The 18,812-nt window shown below is 34.9% G+C and overlaps 2 protein-coding genes across 4 annotated transcripts in view; one reads left to right on the forward strand and one right to left on the reverse strand.

Moving 5' to 3' along the window:
- Positions 1–7,443, reverse strand: part of LOC111504827 (uncharacterized) — a 116,672-nt gene extending 109,229 nt beyond the window's left edge. The window contains exon 1 of the mRNA XM_074185829.1: positions 7,355–7,443. The gene's annotated coding sequence lies outside the window, so the exon portion shown is untranslated. The remainder of the gene's footprint in view (positions 1–7,354) is intronic.
- LOC111504881 (putative fatty acyl-CoA reductase CG5065) overlaps positions 1–18,812 on the forward strand; it is a 53,700-nt gene that overhangs the window by 17,174 nt on the left and 17,714 nt on the right. For 2 of the 3 annotated variants that reach the window (XM_074185827.1, XM_074185826.1), the window contains exons 4-6: positions 85–168; positions 4,472–4,577; positions 13,964–14,200. In XM_074185827.1, coding sequence (XP_074041928.1) covers positions 85–168; positions 4,472–4,577; positions 13,964–14,200 — 427 coding nt within the window. The remainder of the gene's footprint in view (positions 1–84; positions 169–4,471; positions 4,578–13,963; positions 14,201–18,812) is intronic. The other variant, XM_074185828.1, reaches the window with a different exon arrangement.

Consider the following 18,812-nt stretch of genomic DNA (forward strand, 5'->3'; position numbering starts at 1 on the left):
GACAGCAGATTATTTTGAAATTATTGAATTTTAGAATCATACACCAATACTATTTTGAAATGTTTGCAATACCATTTTTTTCAGTTGTTCCAAGTATACTTGAACCCGTGGTGGGATGGATAGATAACTTTAATGGACCATTTGGATTTAATGTCGCAGGAGCTAAAGGTGAGAAGATCAGAAAATTATGAGGTGATTTATTTGACTATGACTAAATTATCGAAACTCTCGGAAATATCGAATAAACTTCAACTTCAACTTAAAAAAATTACTTTTATATTTCGAAGTTGAGGGTACTAGATTCACAATATCTCTAATAAAGAAGATACAGCAAAAATACAATTTCAAAAATTTCAGTTTTTTTTTATACAGTGTCATCTCCGAAGTATGCACCATATGAGAAACTTATTTATTAAGGATTTTTCGACAGAAAATTATTCTTGATAAAAGTTTGTGCATTCCCTGAAACTGAACATGCACCAACAACATACAGTAAATTACACGTAATATACGAGGAGCCTTCAAATAATTGATTTTGAGACAAAATTACTCTCATTTTGAAAAATTTCGAAAAATGTTATTCAGAAAAGTTGTTCAGTATTGAAAAATACATCTAGATTTGAAGTCATGGCCATCTAAGTGGAGTTTTATTTTTTTACTCATTTCTTTTAAAAGGGGACTACGAAAAAAAATTGCTAAAACGATAAGTAGACAGCATCCTGTATACGACGGTTTATTTTTGAATCCTGCAATATTACAAATTACACAACTATGGTGTTAACCATGGTCAATTTTTTTGAAGGGTAAAATAATTTTCGAAGTTTTTGGTGCAAAGTTATTTTTATTTTTTGTTAACACCGAAAATTACTTATCTCCTTATTGAATGAATAAGTACAGATATTGTGGCGATCGATGGCCTTGAATAATTTACATTTACAATCCCCATGCATTTACTTGAATAGGCATCGAACCCTACAAAGTGATAATCACACCGTTCGTTATAATTAGATTTATGTGTCAGTAGCCTTCGGCAACTATTACCGGAGGTCATAATTGTATTCGGCATTGTGGAATGGAATCTATCTAGAATTATTAGAAAACGTATATTTGAATAGTGACTTTTGAGTTTTTTGACAAAAAATAAGCGTACCTATATGACAATTGTCCCGGTGCATGACACCTTCCATATAATAAGTGAAACAACTTGATCTTATTTCCACTTGGACTCAAATATACTCATAGTTTTGCATTGTGAAGTTTGAAGAACACAATACTGCGAAAATATTTGCCTATGTCATAAATCTCATCTAGGCTTCCCTACTATTGTTTATGAATGTAGAGTGGAATATCCAAACAGCAGCGCTTCTAGAAATCCTTAACTGAGCCATTTCTTGACTGATCCACATAGTTTTCATCAGCCTGTATTGTGACATGTCATTTCATTTAACCCCCATTGCACAATTTCCACAAACTCTAAGTAGGTGGGACCAAAGTGAGCAAGTATATTCGACCCTATACTGCAACCCGCGAGAGTTTAGGTTGGGATTGTTTCACACTTGTACAAACTCGGCAAAATAAGTACGAATCCGATTAGCTTATTTGGTGAGTGATCTCACAGATCAGATCGCAAGAGTGAAACTGTGCTAAACTCTGAACCAAAGTGAGTCAGTACATTCGACCCTATACTCCAACCTGCGAGGGTTTAGATTGGAATTGTTTTAAACTTGTACAAACTCGGCTAAATAAGAACGAATCCCATTAACTCATTTGGTGAGTGATCTTTCAGATCAGATGGCAAAAGTGAAGCTGTGCTAAACTCTGAACCAAAGTGAATAAATACATTCGACCCTATACTCCAACCTGCGAGAGTTTAGCTTGGGATTGTTTCACACATGAACAAACTTGGCCAAATAAGAACGAATCCCATTAGCTTATTTGGTGAGTGATCTTTCAGATCAGATGGCAAAAGTGAAACTGTGCTAAACTCTGGACGAAAGTGAGTAAGTACATTCGACTCCATACTCCAATCTGTCAGAGTTTAGCTTGGGATTGTTTAACACTTGTACTAACTTGGCCAAATAAGTACGAATCCGATTAGATTATTTGGTGAGTGATCTTTCAGATCAGATGGCAAAAGTGAAACTGTGCTAAACTCTGAACCAATGTGAGGAAGTATATTCGACCCTATACTGCAACCTGCAGTAGTTTAGGTTGGGATTGTTTCACACGTGAACAAACTCGGCCAAATAAGTACGAATCCGATTAGCTTATTTGGTGAGTGATCTCTCAGATCAGATGGCAAGAGTGAAACTGAACTGAATTCCGATCCAAAGTGAGTAAGTATATTCGACCATATACCTCAACCTGCGAGAGTTTATGTTGGGAGTGTTTCACACCTGTACGAACTCGGCCAAATAAAAACGAATCTCATTAGCTTATTTGGTGAGTGATCTTTCAGATCAGATGGCAAAAGTGAAACTGCGCTGAACTCAGAACCAGAGTGAGTAAGTACATTCGACCCTATACTGCAACCTGCGAGAGTTTCTGTTGGGATTGTTTCACACCTGTGAAAACTCGGCCAAATAAGAACGAATCCCATTAGGTTATTTGGTGAGAGATAGCAAAAGTGAAACTGTGTTAAACTCTGAACCAAGGTGAGTAAGTACATTCGACCCTATACTGCAATCTGCGAGAGTTTAGGTTGGGATTATTTCACACGTGTACAAACTCGGCCAAATAAGAACGAATCCCATTAGCTCATTTGGTGAGTGATCTTTCAGATCAGATGGCAAGAGTGAAACTGTGCTCAACTCTGAAAAACAGCCGTTTTCAGACAGTCCATGTCTCTTCAAATGATGATTCAGACAACATTTCCTGTAAGTAAGACTGTTAGACAAGATAGGCCAACCCAGCTGTAATCGGAAAACTGAAACTGAAGCTAGGGTCCGATGAAACCGCTTGCAGTGTCCTTCCTTGCTAAAAAATTAACAGTTTCTTCACCATCCAGGCCAGAATTTTAATATATCTAGTCTATTTTGTCGGTTCACTAATGATTTGGAGGTTGCCAATTGATTCCAAGATTATCTGCCTAAGATTATCTGCCTAAGCTATTTCTCTTTTATCGATGACATCGATCATACTTTTTATCAGAAGGTATAGTACTCCGCTCTGAGGGCAGTTCGTGGTAACGGTAGACCTAATGACCTTATCTTAAAGAGTTATATTGTTTTGTTCAAAAGCATGGAGTAGATCCAGCCAATTATGGCAAATTATATGACATTTTTAGGCAAGGCTGACCTGACATATTCAGGTGGTGCATTGTCAAATGCACCTTCGATATAAAGATCAGCACAATTTTGGGTGATATTCTCTAGAAGGTAATATAATGCTGAATTCGTCGATTTGTCTGCTTGATAAGCACTAGTAGTATCTGTCCAGTATCCTCTCCAGTCCTTTTAGTAGGAAATATGTTAGGATAATTGATCATATCGACAAACCCTCGGTAAATAATGCGGTAGAGATAAAGATGCTTCTTTGTATTTTTTCAGAAATAACCGTCTAGCATGAACTCTGAATAACGTCATTACTGGTTAATCAATACATAATAAATGTTTACCTGATTGCTGTCTGCTTATTTGTTGGTGTGTTTTGTCGTGCTAATCTCGAAAATTCATTGACCGATTTGAGCTTTATTGCGTCAAACTTTGTTTAAAACATTTGATGTCGAATTGAAGATGGAAAAGTCATGTTAATTTGAAGAATCGTGTCAAATATTTGTTGCAAACAATATTATGAAAAAACCTTTCAGTTGATTTAGTTGAAACTTCACTTGAATATATTCGAAATAATTTTTGTATGAATCATAGGCAAATACATGAGAATATTTTGCTGTTAGAAAATCTGTATGATTCCAAGAACTGGTACTTTCGAATAAAGTCACGGGCAACAGCTAGTGTTGACTGAGATTTGACAATCAACGTTCAAAGCCACTGTTTCGTCAATAGCTAACTCTGGAAATTAACAAATTATCACGTGAATATCACTGGAGTTTTATCCCAAAACCAAACCGTCATTTTAACACCTCGACACGTGTTTCGATCACCAAGTGATCATCTTCAAGAGGGGATATGTTTAATCTTCCTCTTGAAGATGTTTAATCTTCCTCTTGAAGATGATCACTTGGTGATAGATACTTGTGTCGGGGTGTTGAAATAACGATTTGGTGTTGGGATAAAACTCCAGTAATATCCATTACTACACCAAAGGTTCCAAATAGTGCATCACAAGTAAAGTATCATGTATTTGTTTGCCCTGAATTATGCATGGCGATAAAAGGTTCAACACCAAAACCATAAAGGTATTCCGGAAGTTATTTTGCCCGTTTATTACTAATATTCATTCGATTTTTCAACTTCCCTCAATACAAATATTACCACTTTGCTTAAACACTAATGAATTAACCCATTCACAGGTCTATTGAAAACCGTTTACTGCGACCCGGATGTTAAGCTGGATTATGTTTATGTCGATAATGTAGTTAAATCAATGATTGTGGCATCTTGGAAAAAAGCAACCGAGTAAGTATATTGAAAATATAATTGGCACTTTGTAAATGTGATTAGATATAATCACATTCTGAAATTTGATACGTTTGTTGGGGGTTAAAATATGTCTTGGCACAATCATGTCGCTGGAATTGCCAAGGTTGCTTCTCAAAAGCTTGAATCACTGTTCCAAACCAGAAAACTGTACACTCCTCAGCAACTTTTGATGCTTTATAAAGCTCAGATCAGACCTTTTTTGGAATATTGTTCTCATGTATGGAGCTAAGTATACTCTGAAGCTGCTGGATTCCACCCAGAAAAGAGCCATCTGCCTGATTGGAGACGCAAACATCACTTGCAACCTTGATAGTCTGGAACATCGAAGAAAGGCTGAGAATTTGTCTCTTTTCTATAGATACTTTCACGGAAGTTGTTCAAGTGACTTAACACATTTGATTCTACCATGAGCGGTACATATCAGAAATACGCGACGGTCATCGTTTCGAGATTCAAATCAGTACACCTCGAACTTCACTATTTAAGAACTTTTTCTAATCACAAGAAATTCTTCAATTCCCACCAAGTTGACGTCTTCAGCAGATGAAGGAAACTAATTCCTAGCTCTGAAACTAGTCTCAATTTTTTGGGAAAGAAAGTGTTTGACTTTCTACTACTCCATCTTGATACAAAAAATGTGGGAATCTTCAAAAGAAAGGAAGGAAGCAACCAATTTTAGAAGAAGTAACTCTATACATAGATGTGTAGGTCATGCAAAGAAGGAACTTGCAGACACAAACTGGAAGAAATAACCCTCCTGAAATACCTACTTTCATATAAACGTTGAATTGCACGAAATAACAATTATTTCGAAATAAATATTTTTATATGAAGAGTGAATTATACAAAAAAAAACACTTTTCTCTATTCAGTTTGTATGCCAAATATTCGTTATGGAATTAAATCAGATATCATTCACAGAATTTCTACACAATATAATAAATGGAAGGTAAACATTTCACTTCCATGGAACACTGGCATCCTCACTGGTAGACACCGATGTTTCTCCGTAAAACACTCGCCTTAGGACTCTTCAGTATCAATCTGGATAACATTATAAGAAAAACCACAAAATCCATTCATGAATTACGATTTTTATGTCACGAAATAAGTTTAATCTATTTATGTCATCGATGACATCGTAATGACATTCATTTACTTACTTGATTGAATCCCAGCCAAAAAAAATCTTGTTTCTATTTTTAGAAGTGACTAATTTTTGGAAAAGAAAGTTTTTGGCTCTCTACTACTCCATCTTGATACAAAAAATGTGGGAATCTTTCAAAGAAAGGAAGGAAGCAATCTATTTTAAAGGAAAAGAAAGTAACTCTATATATAGATGTGTAGATCATGCAGATACGTAACTTTCAGACACAAGCTGGAAGAAAAAACCTTCCTGAAACATCTACTTTCATATAAACATTGAGTTACACGAAAGAAAAATTATTTCGAAACAAATACTATAGTATCTATTTATATCTAACAGAATACCCTTTCCCTTTTTAATTCGAGTGGAAATTCGTAGGAAATTTCATCATGAAAATTCCCGCGAAGTTCAACAGCTTTCATTTTTTTAATTTATTTCGTAATAGAAATCCTCTAGTTTGAGGTAATACCTCACCAGACATGAGTTGGATTCTTTGAGGGACATGCACCATTGTAGCGGTTCATCATCAGTAGAAATTTTAAATTTTCTGCTAAACATTTATATGGTCAGAAGTATTCGATAGTCCACAGGATTGTCAGGAACTCTTTTTTGATGGTAGAATAATTTTGTTCAGACTCGCTGAGTGCGACTGGGTTGTCAGACCCAATTGGCTTTTGTAACAGGACGGCTCCTAGGGCAGAATTGCTTGCGTCAATTGTTGAAATGAGTGGCTGATCAAAATCTGGGTATATAAAAATTGGTGAGTTGGGGAGTGGTGTTTTTCAATATTCAAAGCATTGTATAAATTGGATGTTCTGGAAGATTTTTGTGCCTTTTGATAAAGAACACTGTAAGAGGTTTCGTTAACTTCCCGAAATATTCTATAAGTCTCCGGTAATACCCGAGAAGTCATTAGATTCTGTTTTGCTGTAGTGGAAATGGAAAGTTTTTGATAAGCTGATATTTCGTTAGGATTATGTGACAATGTGATTTGAATTACTTTCAGAGGTCCTGTCATTATTGTCGATTTAGAACAACCTGAAAAATAACATGGTGAGAGACTCAAGGTCATTAGGGTCATCTGCGAAGTGACAAATAGGCAATAAGGATTTACCCAATTTGAGTTGAAATTCTATACAGATGATCGTGAGTTGAATGTGCGCTACCAACAATTTTCAACAAATGATATTCAACCTTAATATCTGATGACTCCCAAAGCCCTCCAAAATGTAGTGCAAATGATTTTTCATCGACACATTGCTTTTCAATAATAATGAACCTCTTTCATGCTGTTATCTGCCCCGATTATTTCCTTCAGTCCCATGAAATAGAAATTCGAACCAGAACAGAATTTCACAGCGATAAAACACTTTTTTCCTACAGCGATTAAACTCATCTCGATGAAACTGGCAGACATGAAGTTAACATAAAGGCGTCATTATTTGTATCATACGTGAGTCTCAATGACCACTTACGCATCAGTCTCACCTTTTCACTATCCTAATCAAAGTGAACCAATCGAATCAAATATTCAAAAATGATTATGACCAAATATTAAAACCTTGTAGTTATGCTTTTACATAAATAAATACAGAATAAAACTCACCAATTCATTGAACAGATACAAGAGACCGATATGAAAAACGAATTGCCATACTTCACTGATTTACATCAGCGAGAATAACACAATAATACATCAATTCAAACTCCACTTCGAGCACCAACAATTTATATATGATATTCAGAAATATCCATTTCCCAATCGAAACTTATTGGTATAATGAAACAATTTTGATTCGAATCGTAATTTTATTCTGAATAGTAGAGATTCATTAGAAATTAAAAAGAATATGCGTCGAGATGCATTTAATGAATCTAGCCTCGTCACGTAAGTTGGGTGACTCGGTTCTGGCTCTGCGGTCTCATGTCAAAGCACGACATATTTTAACAATAAAATACAATTGTTGAAAAGTCCGAGTTCAGTCATAAACTCTTTTCATATATTCGACTATTATGTCATTATCAATTGTACTTTTTGTGGACATTTTTCGTTATTCAGATAATGAAATTAATTTGATTTGAGGATTGATGTTTCGTTCCTTTAACGTTGCATTCAGTTAAGAATATCTCAGAAAATAATTTTTACGAATACTATTCGTCTCCAATAAATGTCTTCAGATGAATGTCATTTTTTCAAACTTTCAGGCACAAACTGGAAGTAAAGCTCTTTCGAAACAGTTACTTCCTTATCAACATCTTTCGAATTTTTTTTGTGATTTACGTAACAACTACAGTATTTCTGATGATATTACTTGCTTGATATTGACATTGCTTTCTATTGCTATTCACACAATTTCTCTAATATTCATCCAGTGGCTTAGGTGCGCACCATTCCCCCACCTCCCCCTATTATGTGTAGAAAGACAAATGCAGAAATGTACAGAATTTACAAAAAAAAATATAGCGATAACATCCGAAAGTATGTTGACTGATATAGAAAGAAGTGGAAATAGAGGGTTCAAAAACTTGCTACCTTTCCTAGTTTGGTGTCTCCAACAGGAATAAATCAAATAAACTCCGAACTGTATTCAATGCTGCCGCCAATTGATATGGTGTTTCTCTCAATAATGCCCTTCTATCTGGTGAGGCAAGAAGATCAAGATTCTCAACGGTTTCTTTGGAAAAATGGAAATCAAAAGTACCTTATGACATATATCAAATGCAAATTATGACAGTTGGTGCGACATGCTCCCGACATGTGCCCAGATTGTTAAAAACAAACGCAAATGAGATGTCAGCATTAAAAAACAAATGAGGCTATAACCAGGCGACATTACGTGGACCGCTATTTGGATTGTGTCAATACTCCCGAAGTTAAAGTATTCGAACTAACTTCGGAAATCACCTCATAGGGTGATATGGCGAATTGGATAACGAATTCAAAAGAACTAATGTAAATGACGTTTTTGGTACAGAATTAGAAAAAAATTTGAACCTTTATTTCGCTTCATTTCTTCAGAGTACCTATTTAAGGACTTTCATGGGAAATTTTCTATAAGGGAAAAACAGACATGTTTCAAAAATTCTTAATGTAGTGTTCGCCAAAAAAAGTTTATCAGTGTATTATTACCATGTATACGCCGGTGTGAGGTCTTGATATCATTGGTCTGAGTATCCTTCAATATGTTTATTCTCGTTATGATGTCGTAGTAGCTTCAGTTATCGAGTCTGTGATTAACAAAATTACCTTTTCCAAAGTAATCTTTTCGTTTCTTGGTTTTCTATCTCAACACCCCAAATGTCTTCTTTTAGTTTCGTAATTTTCGTGAGAATTCCATTGTGGATTAATAATTTTCATGAATTCTATTTCATTAAAATGAACGCGAGTAATGATTTTAAAAAGAAACAAGAGATTTTCGATAATGGGTTCGAAACGGTTAATAAGATATACGATGCAGTATGTAATGAAGAAGAATTTTCCGTAAGTTCTGATTTGAATATTACATCAGAAAATTGTGAAACGGAGTATGTTGAGTTTGAGGAGAATTTGAATGATACACAACTGAAAAGTTCTTGCATTATAGCATCGTAGAACTTGAAGAATCTGTCGTACCTATATCTGTACTTTTTTCAGCGAATGGTTCTGAACATACGATTACCAAATAAAAGTGTGAATTATTTTTTTTCGCAAGTTTGACGAAGTTATCGTGGAGTATGTATCTTTTTTTGGCGAACACCACTTATGTCAGTATTCGACCCATTAGGCCTTATAGCAAATTTTGTTATCAGAGTTCAAGATATTCGGCAAAATGGAATTTTATGAGATGATTTCGTAAATGATTATTCTCACAATAATATGGCACGCTGGCTTTCAAAAAGTCAGCAATTTGGAGACTCCAAAATGTTATTCTTCGAACGTTCCTTCTGCAAAAAAAAATGGAGTATTTTGTATTTTGTGACAGTAGCAAAAGACTATTCGTAGCTGTTGCTTACCTGAGAATTTTACGTCAAGAAAAAATCAGAAACTTATGGAAACAACCAACTGGAACAACAAAAAAATATAATATTGCAGACGCTACAAGAACTCATCGCGAAACTGGTAAGAACCGGATAAAATTCGACAATTGATTCATTGTTCCATCATTTCTACAAGGAAAGAAACAAACAAAGTGACCGACCAAAGATATCATCATCATCATACAGAAATTCACGAAAAACGAAACAAACTCACCTTTGCTCAGTATTTATCGTTTTTCAAAATGGAATAGACAATTGGATCTACAGCAAGAATTTTAAAATTCATCAAAATTTCAAAAATGCAATCAATGGAAATTAATTTATTGATGAAGACTCAATAATAGACGATATCCGTGAAGCAGAGGACCTGTAGATGAAACAAGACTAGAAGGAGAGATTTTTTGAAGAAATCAGTTCTATCTGTCGAAGCAAAGTCGACTCAGAAAATTTTGTCCGATGTTGGATAGTGGAGGTGTTCTACGAATCCAAGGAAGAACCGATTTAGCTCCTTTCCTGTCCAAATTTACAAAATATTCAGTTATACTTTCAAATAAACATCGTTTTACAAAACTGCTGGTTCAAGATTACCATGAAAGGTATGGACTTTTAGGTGTTGAATTAGTTTCTAATGGATTCAGACAAAAATATTGGTTCACCAGTTGGCGATCAGCAGCACAGTACATCTTTTTTTCTTGGGAGACTCATCTTAGATTTGAAACTGGAGTAGTAGTTGGGTGACGACAAAAAAAAAACGATGTGGAAGTCTTCTCACATGCCTTTCGATTCGTGCTATTCCTCTTGAGATAGCTTACTCATTATTAACCGATTCAACTATGTTGGCCCTACATCGCGTTGCGTTGCCTATAATGGGATAACTTTCAGTTGAAAGACTCATCTTGGATGTGAAACTGGAATAGACTATCATGGGCCCCTCATAGTAGTAGATGGGTGACGATAAGAAAAACGATGGGGAAGACTTTTCATATGCCTTTCGATTCGTGCTATTCATCTTGAGAAAGAAGCTTACTCATTATCAACCGATTCCACTATCTTGGCTCTACATCACGTCGCTTCGGGGAAATACTGGGGAATTTAAAAAGGCGTGGAAAAAATGATAATCAGACATCACCCCACATAGGAGGAGTATGGGAACGTTTGGTACATTCGGTTAAAGTGTCATTTTTCAAACTCAAAAATTGAAGGATAAACTTTTGTTGGCACTATTCGCTGAAGTAGAGAAACATGATCAGTCCTAGACCAATAACAAAAGTAACTACAGATTACAAGACACCTACTCATTTTCTTCTTGTGAATTCAAACAGCATTTAGAGCACGGGAAGATTGTGATTTAAGGAGACAGTGGACAAAAATACAAGTAATAAATGAATTTTGGGAAAGATGATTCGATAAAATGTTGGAATTAACGACGGCAATCCTCTGAATGAAAATTATATCATTGTCTTCGGAAATAATATCCTTAGGAACTAGGAAGAGGAGAAAAGGTTTTTGATGGATCAGATGACAAGATGAGAGTAGTAAATGTATAAATGATAGTGAGAGGGGAAAGAATGTTGCGTCGTCGTCAGTATTTTCGAAATATACTGAATATTTTTTTTATGTAGTTATAATGATGTTTCGTTAAAAAATAATGAGATATATTATATTTTTTTGACACCAAAAACAAATATTTTCTTCATTTATATAACTTTCAATTATTCTTACCGAATTAGTAACAATGATGATATCACTAGTAATAATAATCATGATGCTAGTGGTGAATTGGCGCAAGTTTCAATGCATTCGACTCACTATCAAAAGATTATGGGATCGATCTCCACCTCGATAAAATATTTTTCTCGAGTTTATTCATCTAGTTGAAGTTGGGATGATTTTGCAACACCCACGAAAAACCATGATGCTCCCTAGGTGGCTTGTGAAGTCATTAACTTTTCCTATCCAGAACACAAGGTTATTTACCATACAATTCGATGCCGTTGACACCAAATAATAACACTAATTTGAAAGTATCACTGAATCAAAACAATTCTCCAAGAACAGATGCAAAAACAGATTTTGGTTAATACCAAACAACAGGAAATATACAGCACTTTCTATAGACGGAATCTTATACAGATTCAAACTAGTTCCGACCTGCAAAGTTCTTGCTCAGCATTAGTTCGTACATTTCAGACAAATATAATGGTTTCACTTTTTATTATATTGGTATAATGTTCAATATTCCAAAGATATAGAGGATTATCTGCAACACATAGAAAATGTATTATCAGAATCAAACAAGGCAAGATCGAAAAATAATATAACACAGTCCAAATTATTCAAAAAATGTCACGTTTTTAGGGTACAGATTAGATAAGTAAAAAATTGGCATAAATGAAAATAGAAATGAAATATCAGAAAATGAAAGACGAACTGATTTGAAAACATAAAGAGAATTTTAGGGCATAATGAATCATTTCAAAAAAACTTACGCTAGATACTAGTAAAAAAACTTTGTCATTGGTAGCACTTTTCAAAATCAGGTTGGATGGAAATAGGAAAAAAACAAGAAGATACCTTCAATTCAATAAAGAATTAATTGGCTGATAATTGAAAAATGTATCATCCTAATGATAAATTTAATTTTATCTTAGAAACACATTCATCTACGAGTATATGTTTATTTTTACAAATACAAGAAAAAAAAGATTCCTATATGTTTGGTGTCACTAATTATAATATCGGGCTTATATCGGTAAAGGTCCCTTCGAGAATTCTGTAGACGGTTGGGTACTAGACTAGAATATTACCGGCGGTTTCAGACTGTATTTTTTCTAGGTGAGGTCATGTGTTTGTTCGATGAGTCGGCTGGCGTATCGGTCAGGGGCGGCTTCATATTTATTACAGTATGTTGGTCGAATTCACTGAACTACGGGTATATCAACTTCTTTCATGGAAAATGTTCCACATGTTCGGTCTCGTAAACCAGATAATTCTAATGTCACTCAAAATGATTTGCGAACGTTCAAAAAATGAATAAGAAATGCTTGAAATAAGACCGGTACATTGACAGGCTTTCCAAAAGAATCTGAAAATTTTGAAATGAGATCTACTTATAAACAACGACAACAATGCCATACCCTTTCATTATTATTTAACCTAAGAATTGAAAGAAAAAGTGACTAATAATTACATGCGAACTAGATAACTAGTAGTTATCATATGAAGATGTTATTATAACAATTATAAATTAAGGTACACTAAGCGAATGACCAAAGACTTAGCCCCAAACGAAGCATTAATGATCTAACACGAGACAGCATTGTTTTTTGACCGCCGTATTAGGTCCCAGAACTGGTACTAGGCTGAACCACGAATGCATTTTCGAAATCAATAATTAAAAATAACAATTCATTTCAATGATGCTCTTCGCTAAATTGAAAGTTCGTTCAAATTGATGTAGTTATGAGGAAATATTTTAATATAACTTGGTTACATGCTAACTTGGTTAGCGAAACGCACTTCAAGAGAAAGGGCTGTATTTGGAAAAAGTATTTTGATTAGTCACCAAATTGCAAAAAAATGTCACTTATGGAGTGGACGAGTGCGTGGAGTCCTGTAAAATATTTTAAATAATTAAATTTTGTATCTGTTACTCTTGATCTGTAAGTTACTTAGTGCTTATTTCCAGATTTTATACAAATTAATTAACTGTACGACCGTATGACTGTACGACTATGTATTTGTACTCCCAAAATCAATTATGCAATCAGAAAACATTTACTTTCAATTTCAAAAAAAATAACTGCTACATGTAGTTTTTATGGGAAATATCGACTGAGTTTTGTTGGTTTACTGAAAGAAAGAACTGAAAACTCTGCCACAAAACGAATACAATATGAACATTGCCGGACACACCAGAACTACAACACTCTTCTGGTCGTGCGTTTCACTGAAGACGTTGGCGTTATCAGAAGATAAACTATACTGTATACCGATGACGCCAACCTAAATGGTAAAACGTTCGTCTAGAAGAGTTTGTAGTTCTAGTGTGTGAGACCAGTATTCGTGATATTATTTGATTACTTCATAAGAAAACATCAAGAATTATTAAATTCGTTTTATTTGAATTAATTCATTTCATCCATTTCTGATGATGAAATTGTATAGATTATTTCAATAGTTTCTTTTTTAATTTCAGGAAACAGATTCAAGATGTGTTGATTTGTAACGCTGCCTCGGATGCATTTCTATCGGTGTCATTCAGTTTCAAAAACGTGGACGCTATAATTGACAATCCACCAGAAACATATATTTGGCCTATTTCTTTCATGTACACGAATTGTTTTTATATGTTTTTCTTGACCAATTTGATTTACCAAATAATACCAGCCATATTCATTGATGGATTACGTTGGGCATTCGGACAAAAAAGGAGGTAGGTTTGAATTACACTGATTTAGTAGAAATGTGTAGAATACAAACATTCCAAAAAGTTGATAACTATCACAACAAATGAAACATAAAAGAGGCAAGCTAATGTTAAATAGCCAGAGTATATGCAATACCTATACGATTTCTAATATTTAGATATGCTGCGTTTATCGACCACTAAGCGATACACAATATAGGGCACTATTCTCTTCACTTGCAAACACCATTGACTTTCTGCAATCAATCATTTCAGCGCCGAAATTTCCATATTTGGTGACTTCAATGTCCACAATATCGACTGGCTCAAATTTTCAAATATCAACGACGAACAAGATCGCGAAGCTGAGGCTTTCGCAGTTAGTAGCGTACTTATCAGATTATGAGTGAGCCAACCAGGATTCTTGATGGTGATGGAGAATATGCTCGTCTTCTGGATCTATACCTAACAACAAATCAAGAAATTTCCACAGTCACCGTAAGGTCTCCATTTGAAACTTCTGATCATAAACACATTTCAGTGTTGAGTGAATCACCAATAAATGTTGGGGAACAATCTTAGCCGCGCAAAATTTGGCATTACATAGCTTACTGAGTAGGAAGATTTTCAAGACCATTTCCGAAATTTTCCCTGGCTAAATGTTTGTTTTAGCCCATCAACTTATGCTTTTGAAGTCACAGTAGACTTGTCTCGTCATTCCATTTGGATTCCAGGACATCGGCTGTAGCAGGATGCTGCACATCTCAATGAAGATCTAGAGGTGATTTTGAATTCGGGTGGAAGTAACCAGGTTCAGTTCGATGCCATGAAAACCCATGCATCAGTTTTCTCCAAAAAGATAAATGTCTTTAAACTGGATATATCATCAATTTGTCTTGGCTGGAATTGCCAAGCCTGTTTCGAATGAAAACTGTACACACCTCAGCAACTTTTGATGCTTTATAAAGCTCAGATCAGACCTTCTTTGGAGTATTGTTCTCATGTAAGGAGCTCCGCTCCCAAACATACCCTGAAGCTGCTGGATTTCATCCTCAAACGAGCCATCCACCTGACTGAAGACACGAACATCACTTGCAACCTTGATAGTCTGGAATATCGAATCGAATAAAGGTTGGAGATTTGTCAATGTTTTACAGATCCATCCACGAGAGGTGTTCAAGTGACTTGGTACATTTGATTCCACCAAGAGCGGTACATATCGGAAATACGCGATGGACTGTGGCTGCTCATCGTTTCGAGGCTCAACTCAGTACACCTAGAACTTCACTGCTTGAGATATCTTTCTTTTGGAGAACTGCGGTTATGTAGAATAAACTTCATGAGAACGTTTTTCCAAATGGATTTAATCTCCAGCAATTCAAATCCAACGTGAATCGCTACTTTCGTATAGGCACCGCTCTTGGAGCGACTTAAGGATTTTCCTGTAGTGATTGTGTTTTGTATTTCTCAGGAGTTTGTATTCGGGGTTCTCCAATCCATCGATGATTGTGATCACTCCAGTATCGGCAGTTGTGTCTATTAAAAAACGTTTCATCACTGAAACATATTTGATGGAGATAGTTGGATTGTATGCCAATTGAATGTTTCATGTTTTATAAAACTACAGTATTCAATATCTGGGTCATCTCCATTTGGTTTTCGGTGAAATTTCATACACTATTAGTTTTCCTGTACCTATAGCAGCGCTGAATCAGGTAATGATTGCTGCGTTGAACAGCAATTTCATCCAATATGATGGAGTTCGAGATTTGTAGCATCGTTTGTGATTTTATTACATGCTGTATATTTTATGTCAATTTGAGTTTGTTAGTTACAAGTTTTTTACACATATGACAGTATAATTGTTTTTGAGATAGTAAAAATAAAACTGTAAAAGCCAAAAAAATATCTCAGTTTTTCTATATAATTCTCCACACTCAACATAAAATGGCCACCGTGACAGGACAATACGTGGAGAATCCATCAAGGTTGAAGAAAGAACGAGGTATCTTGAGGAAAATGTTTAAAAAATTATGCAACGAACTGGAACTGGAACTGAATGCCCAGCCGATAGCAAAGCCTAGTATACTGGCCCTATTGACACAGATTGAAAATAAAGGGTCCAGATTATTCGTCATTGATGAGGAAATCCAAATGGTGACAACAGATGATGAAGAGTTCGAGAAGGAGTATGAAGAGAATGAAAAGTTTCGTGAGAATTTGATAATGTATAGGTCGAAGTGCGAGTTTGCCCTAGTAAATATACCGAATCAAGATATAGGAAATACCAGTTCAATTGGAACATCAAATGTCAAGTGAAATTTCAAATTGCTAAAAATAGAGAAAAAATTTGACGGGGATATTCGAAAATGGATTGGATTCTGGGGGCAATTTCGAAAAATCCATGAAGACACTGAGCTTGATAATGAAGACAAATTCCAATATTTAGTGCAGTCCATGAAACCAGGTAGTGTAGCAAAAGACTTAGTTGACAGTTTTCTCCCATCTGCAACCAACTACGAAAAAGCCGTTGATCAACTGAAAGCCAGGTTTGCACGAGACGAATTTCTTGTAGAGGTTTACGTCAGGGAACTGTTGAATTTGGTATTGAAACAGGCCACCAATAACAAATCAGGTATGTCATTATTCGACAAATTAGAGACACAATTGAGAGCTTCAGGAGTAACTAGTGATGAATATGCTGCTATGTTGTTTCCACTAGCCGAATCTGCCCTTCCAGAAGATGTTCTAAGAGGTTGAGAGAGACACAGGAGCAATATCAAAGCCAATAATTTGGGTTCTAGTACAGATAAATCTATTAATTGTTTAAATACTTTATTAAATTTTCTCCGTTCCAAAGTGGAAAGTGGAGAACGCATTAGTCTAGCCAAAACCAGTTTTGCTGTTGAAAAGGACACAAAGAATTGGACGAAAAGTAAGCCATGTACTGAGAAAATTGAATACACCTGAGGTGAGCCTAGTCTTCACACAGCTGCCACCATTTTTTCGATAGGAAAACATGGTAAGAAAGCTCCAATTTGTTTATTTTGTGAAGGTAAATCTCATTCAAGCCAAGATTGCATCAAAGCTAGGTCATTTTCTGTTGAAGAAAGAAAAGAAATTGTTTCAAAAAAGACATAATCCTATATTATGTGGTGATTTATCTATTGAACTATCCAAGCATTCTATACCTACGGAAATTTCCACTACCCCTGAAAGTAGCAATATAGAAAATGTCATGATCAGTAACAATACTACAGGTACTCTTTTACAAACCATTACTGTGAATTTTTATAGTGAATCAAGTACAAAAATTGTTAGAGCCTTACTAGATTCCGCATCACAACGTTCCTATATTACTTCTAACTGAGCCAAAATGATGAATTTAAGGAAAATTCGAGAGGAAATCATTATATAAATCGTTTTCGGCGGAAAACAATCTTCTCCTGAATCCCATACTCTATATAATGTCACTATTGGGGATTTGAATTATTCTTTTCAATTAGAACTATCAGCTTGGGAACAAAATAAAATAAGCAGTTTTGTGCCACGTTTAGAAAATGCTCGAATAATCAATTTGTTGAAAGAGAAAAATATAATCATATCTGATACTCAAACAAAAATTTAAGAAATCAGTTTACTTCTCGTAGCGGATATTTATGGTCAACTCTCAACAGGTAGAATAGAGAAAGTTGATGATTTGGTAGCAGTTGAAACTCATTTTGGGTGAACAGTAATGGGATCATATCACCAGAAAAACACAATATAAACTCTTTGTTGCTTTAATGATAGTACACTTTCTGATTTGTGGAGTTCAGATGTTTTGGGGATAAGGGATCCAGTTTATATAAAGGAAAAGGAAATTTTAGAAGTGGAGGCAATTGAATATTTTGAAAAAACAATACAACGTAATGAAGAAAATAGGTATGAAATAAAGTTACCGTGAATCGATAATCACCCTAAATTATTAGATAATGGAGAAATTGCAGAGAGTAGGTTTTTTTCCACTACTGAACGGTTAAATGATTTAGCAAAATATCAGGAGTATAACCAAGTTTTTAAGGAGTGGAAAAAGGAATTATTGAACAAATACATACTGATATACAGAATAAAGGAGAACATTATATTCCGCATCATCCAGTTATGGAAGATTCAAGTTTCACAACAAAAATTAGACATGTGTTTGATGCATCATCTGAAGATAAAAACGGAAATTCTTTAAATAGTTGTCTAATGAAGGGAACCAACCATTATTGAACTCATTCCAATAATTCTTCTCAAATTCAGACTTGGGATGATTGGAGTAATTTCTGACATCAAAAAGACATTTTTGTATAGCTAAAGAAGATAGAAATATTCTTAGATTTCTCTGGTGGGAAGATTCTTCATTAAAAATAATGATAGTTTATCGCCACACTGGAGTAGTTTTTGGTATATCATCAAGTCCATTTTTGCAAGCAGCTACACTATTTTACCATTTGAAAATGTCTCCTGAAAATTTAAAAGAAACAGCTTTGAAACTCATGGACTCCTTTTATATAGATAATTGTGTAACTAGTGTTAATACTAGAAAGGAATTGGAAAAATTCATTTCAGAAGCTAGAATATTGATGTCATCTGGTGAATTTTATTTAAGGGG

This window comes from Leptinotarsa decemlineata, unplaced genomic scaffold (assembly GCF_025532065.1).
Source record: "Leptinotarsa decemlineata unplaced genomic scaffold, Ldec_3_MD MMD2_tig00078346_RagTag_RagTag, whole genome shotgun sequence".
NCBI classification, from domain to species: domain Eukaryota; kingdom Metazoa; phylum Arthropoda; class Insecta; order Coleoptera; family Chrysomelidae; genus Leptinotarsa; species Leptinotarsa decemlineata.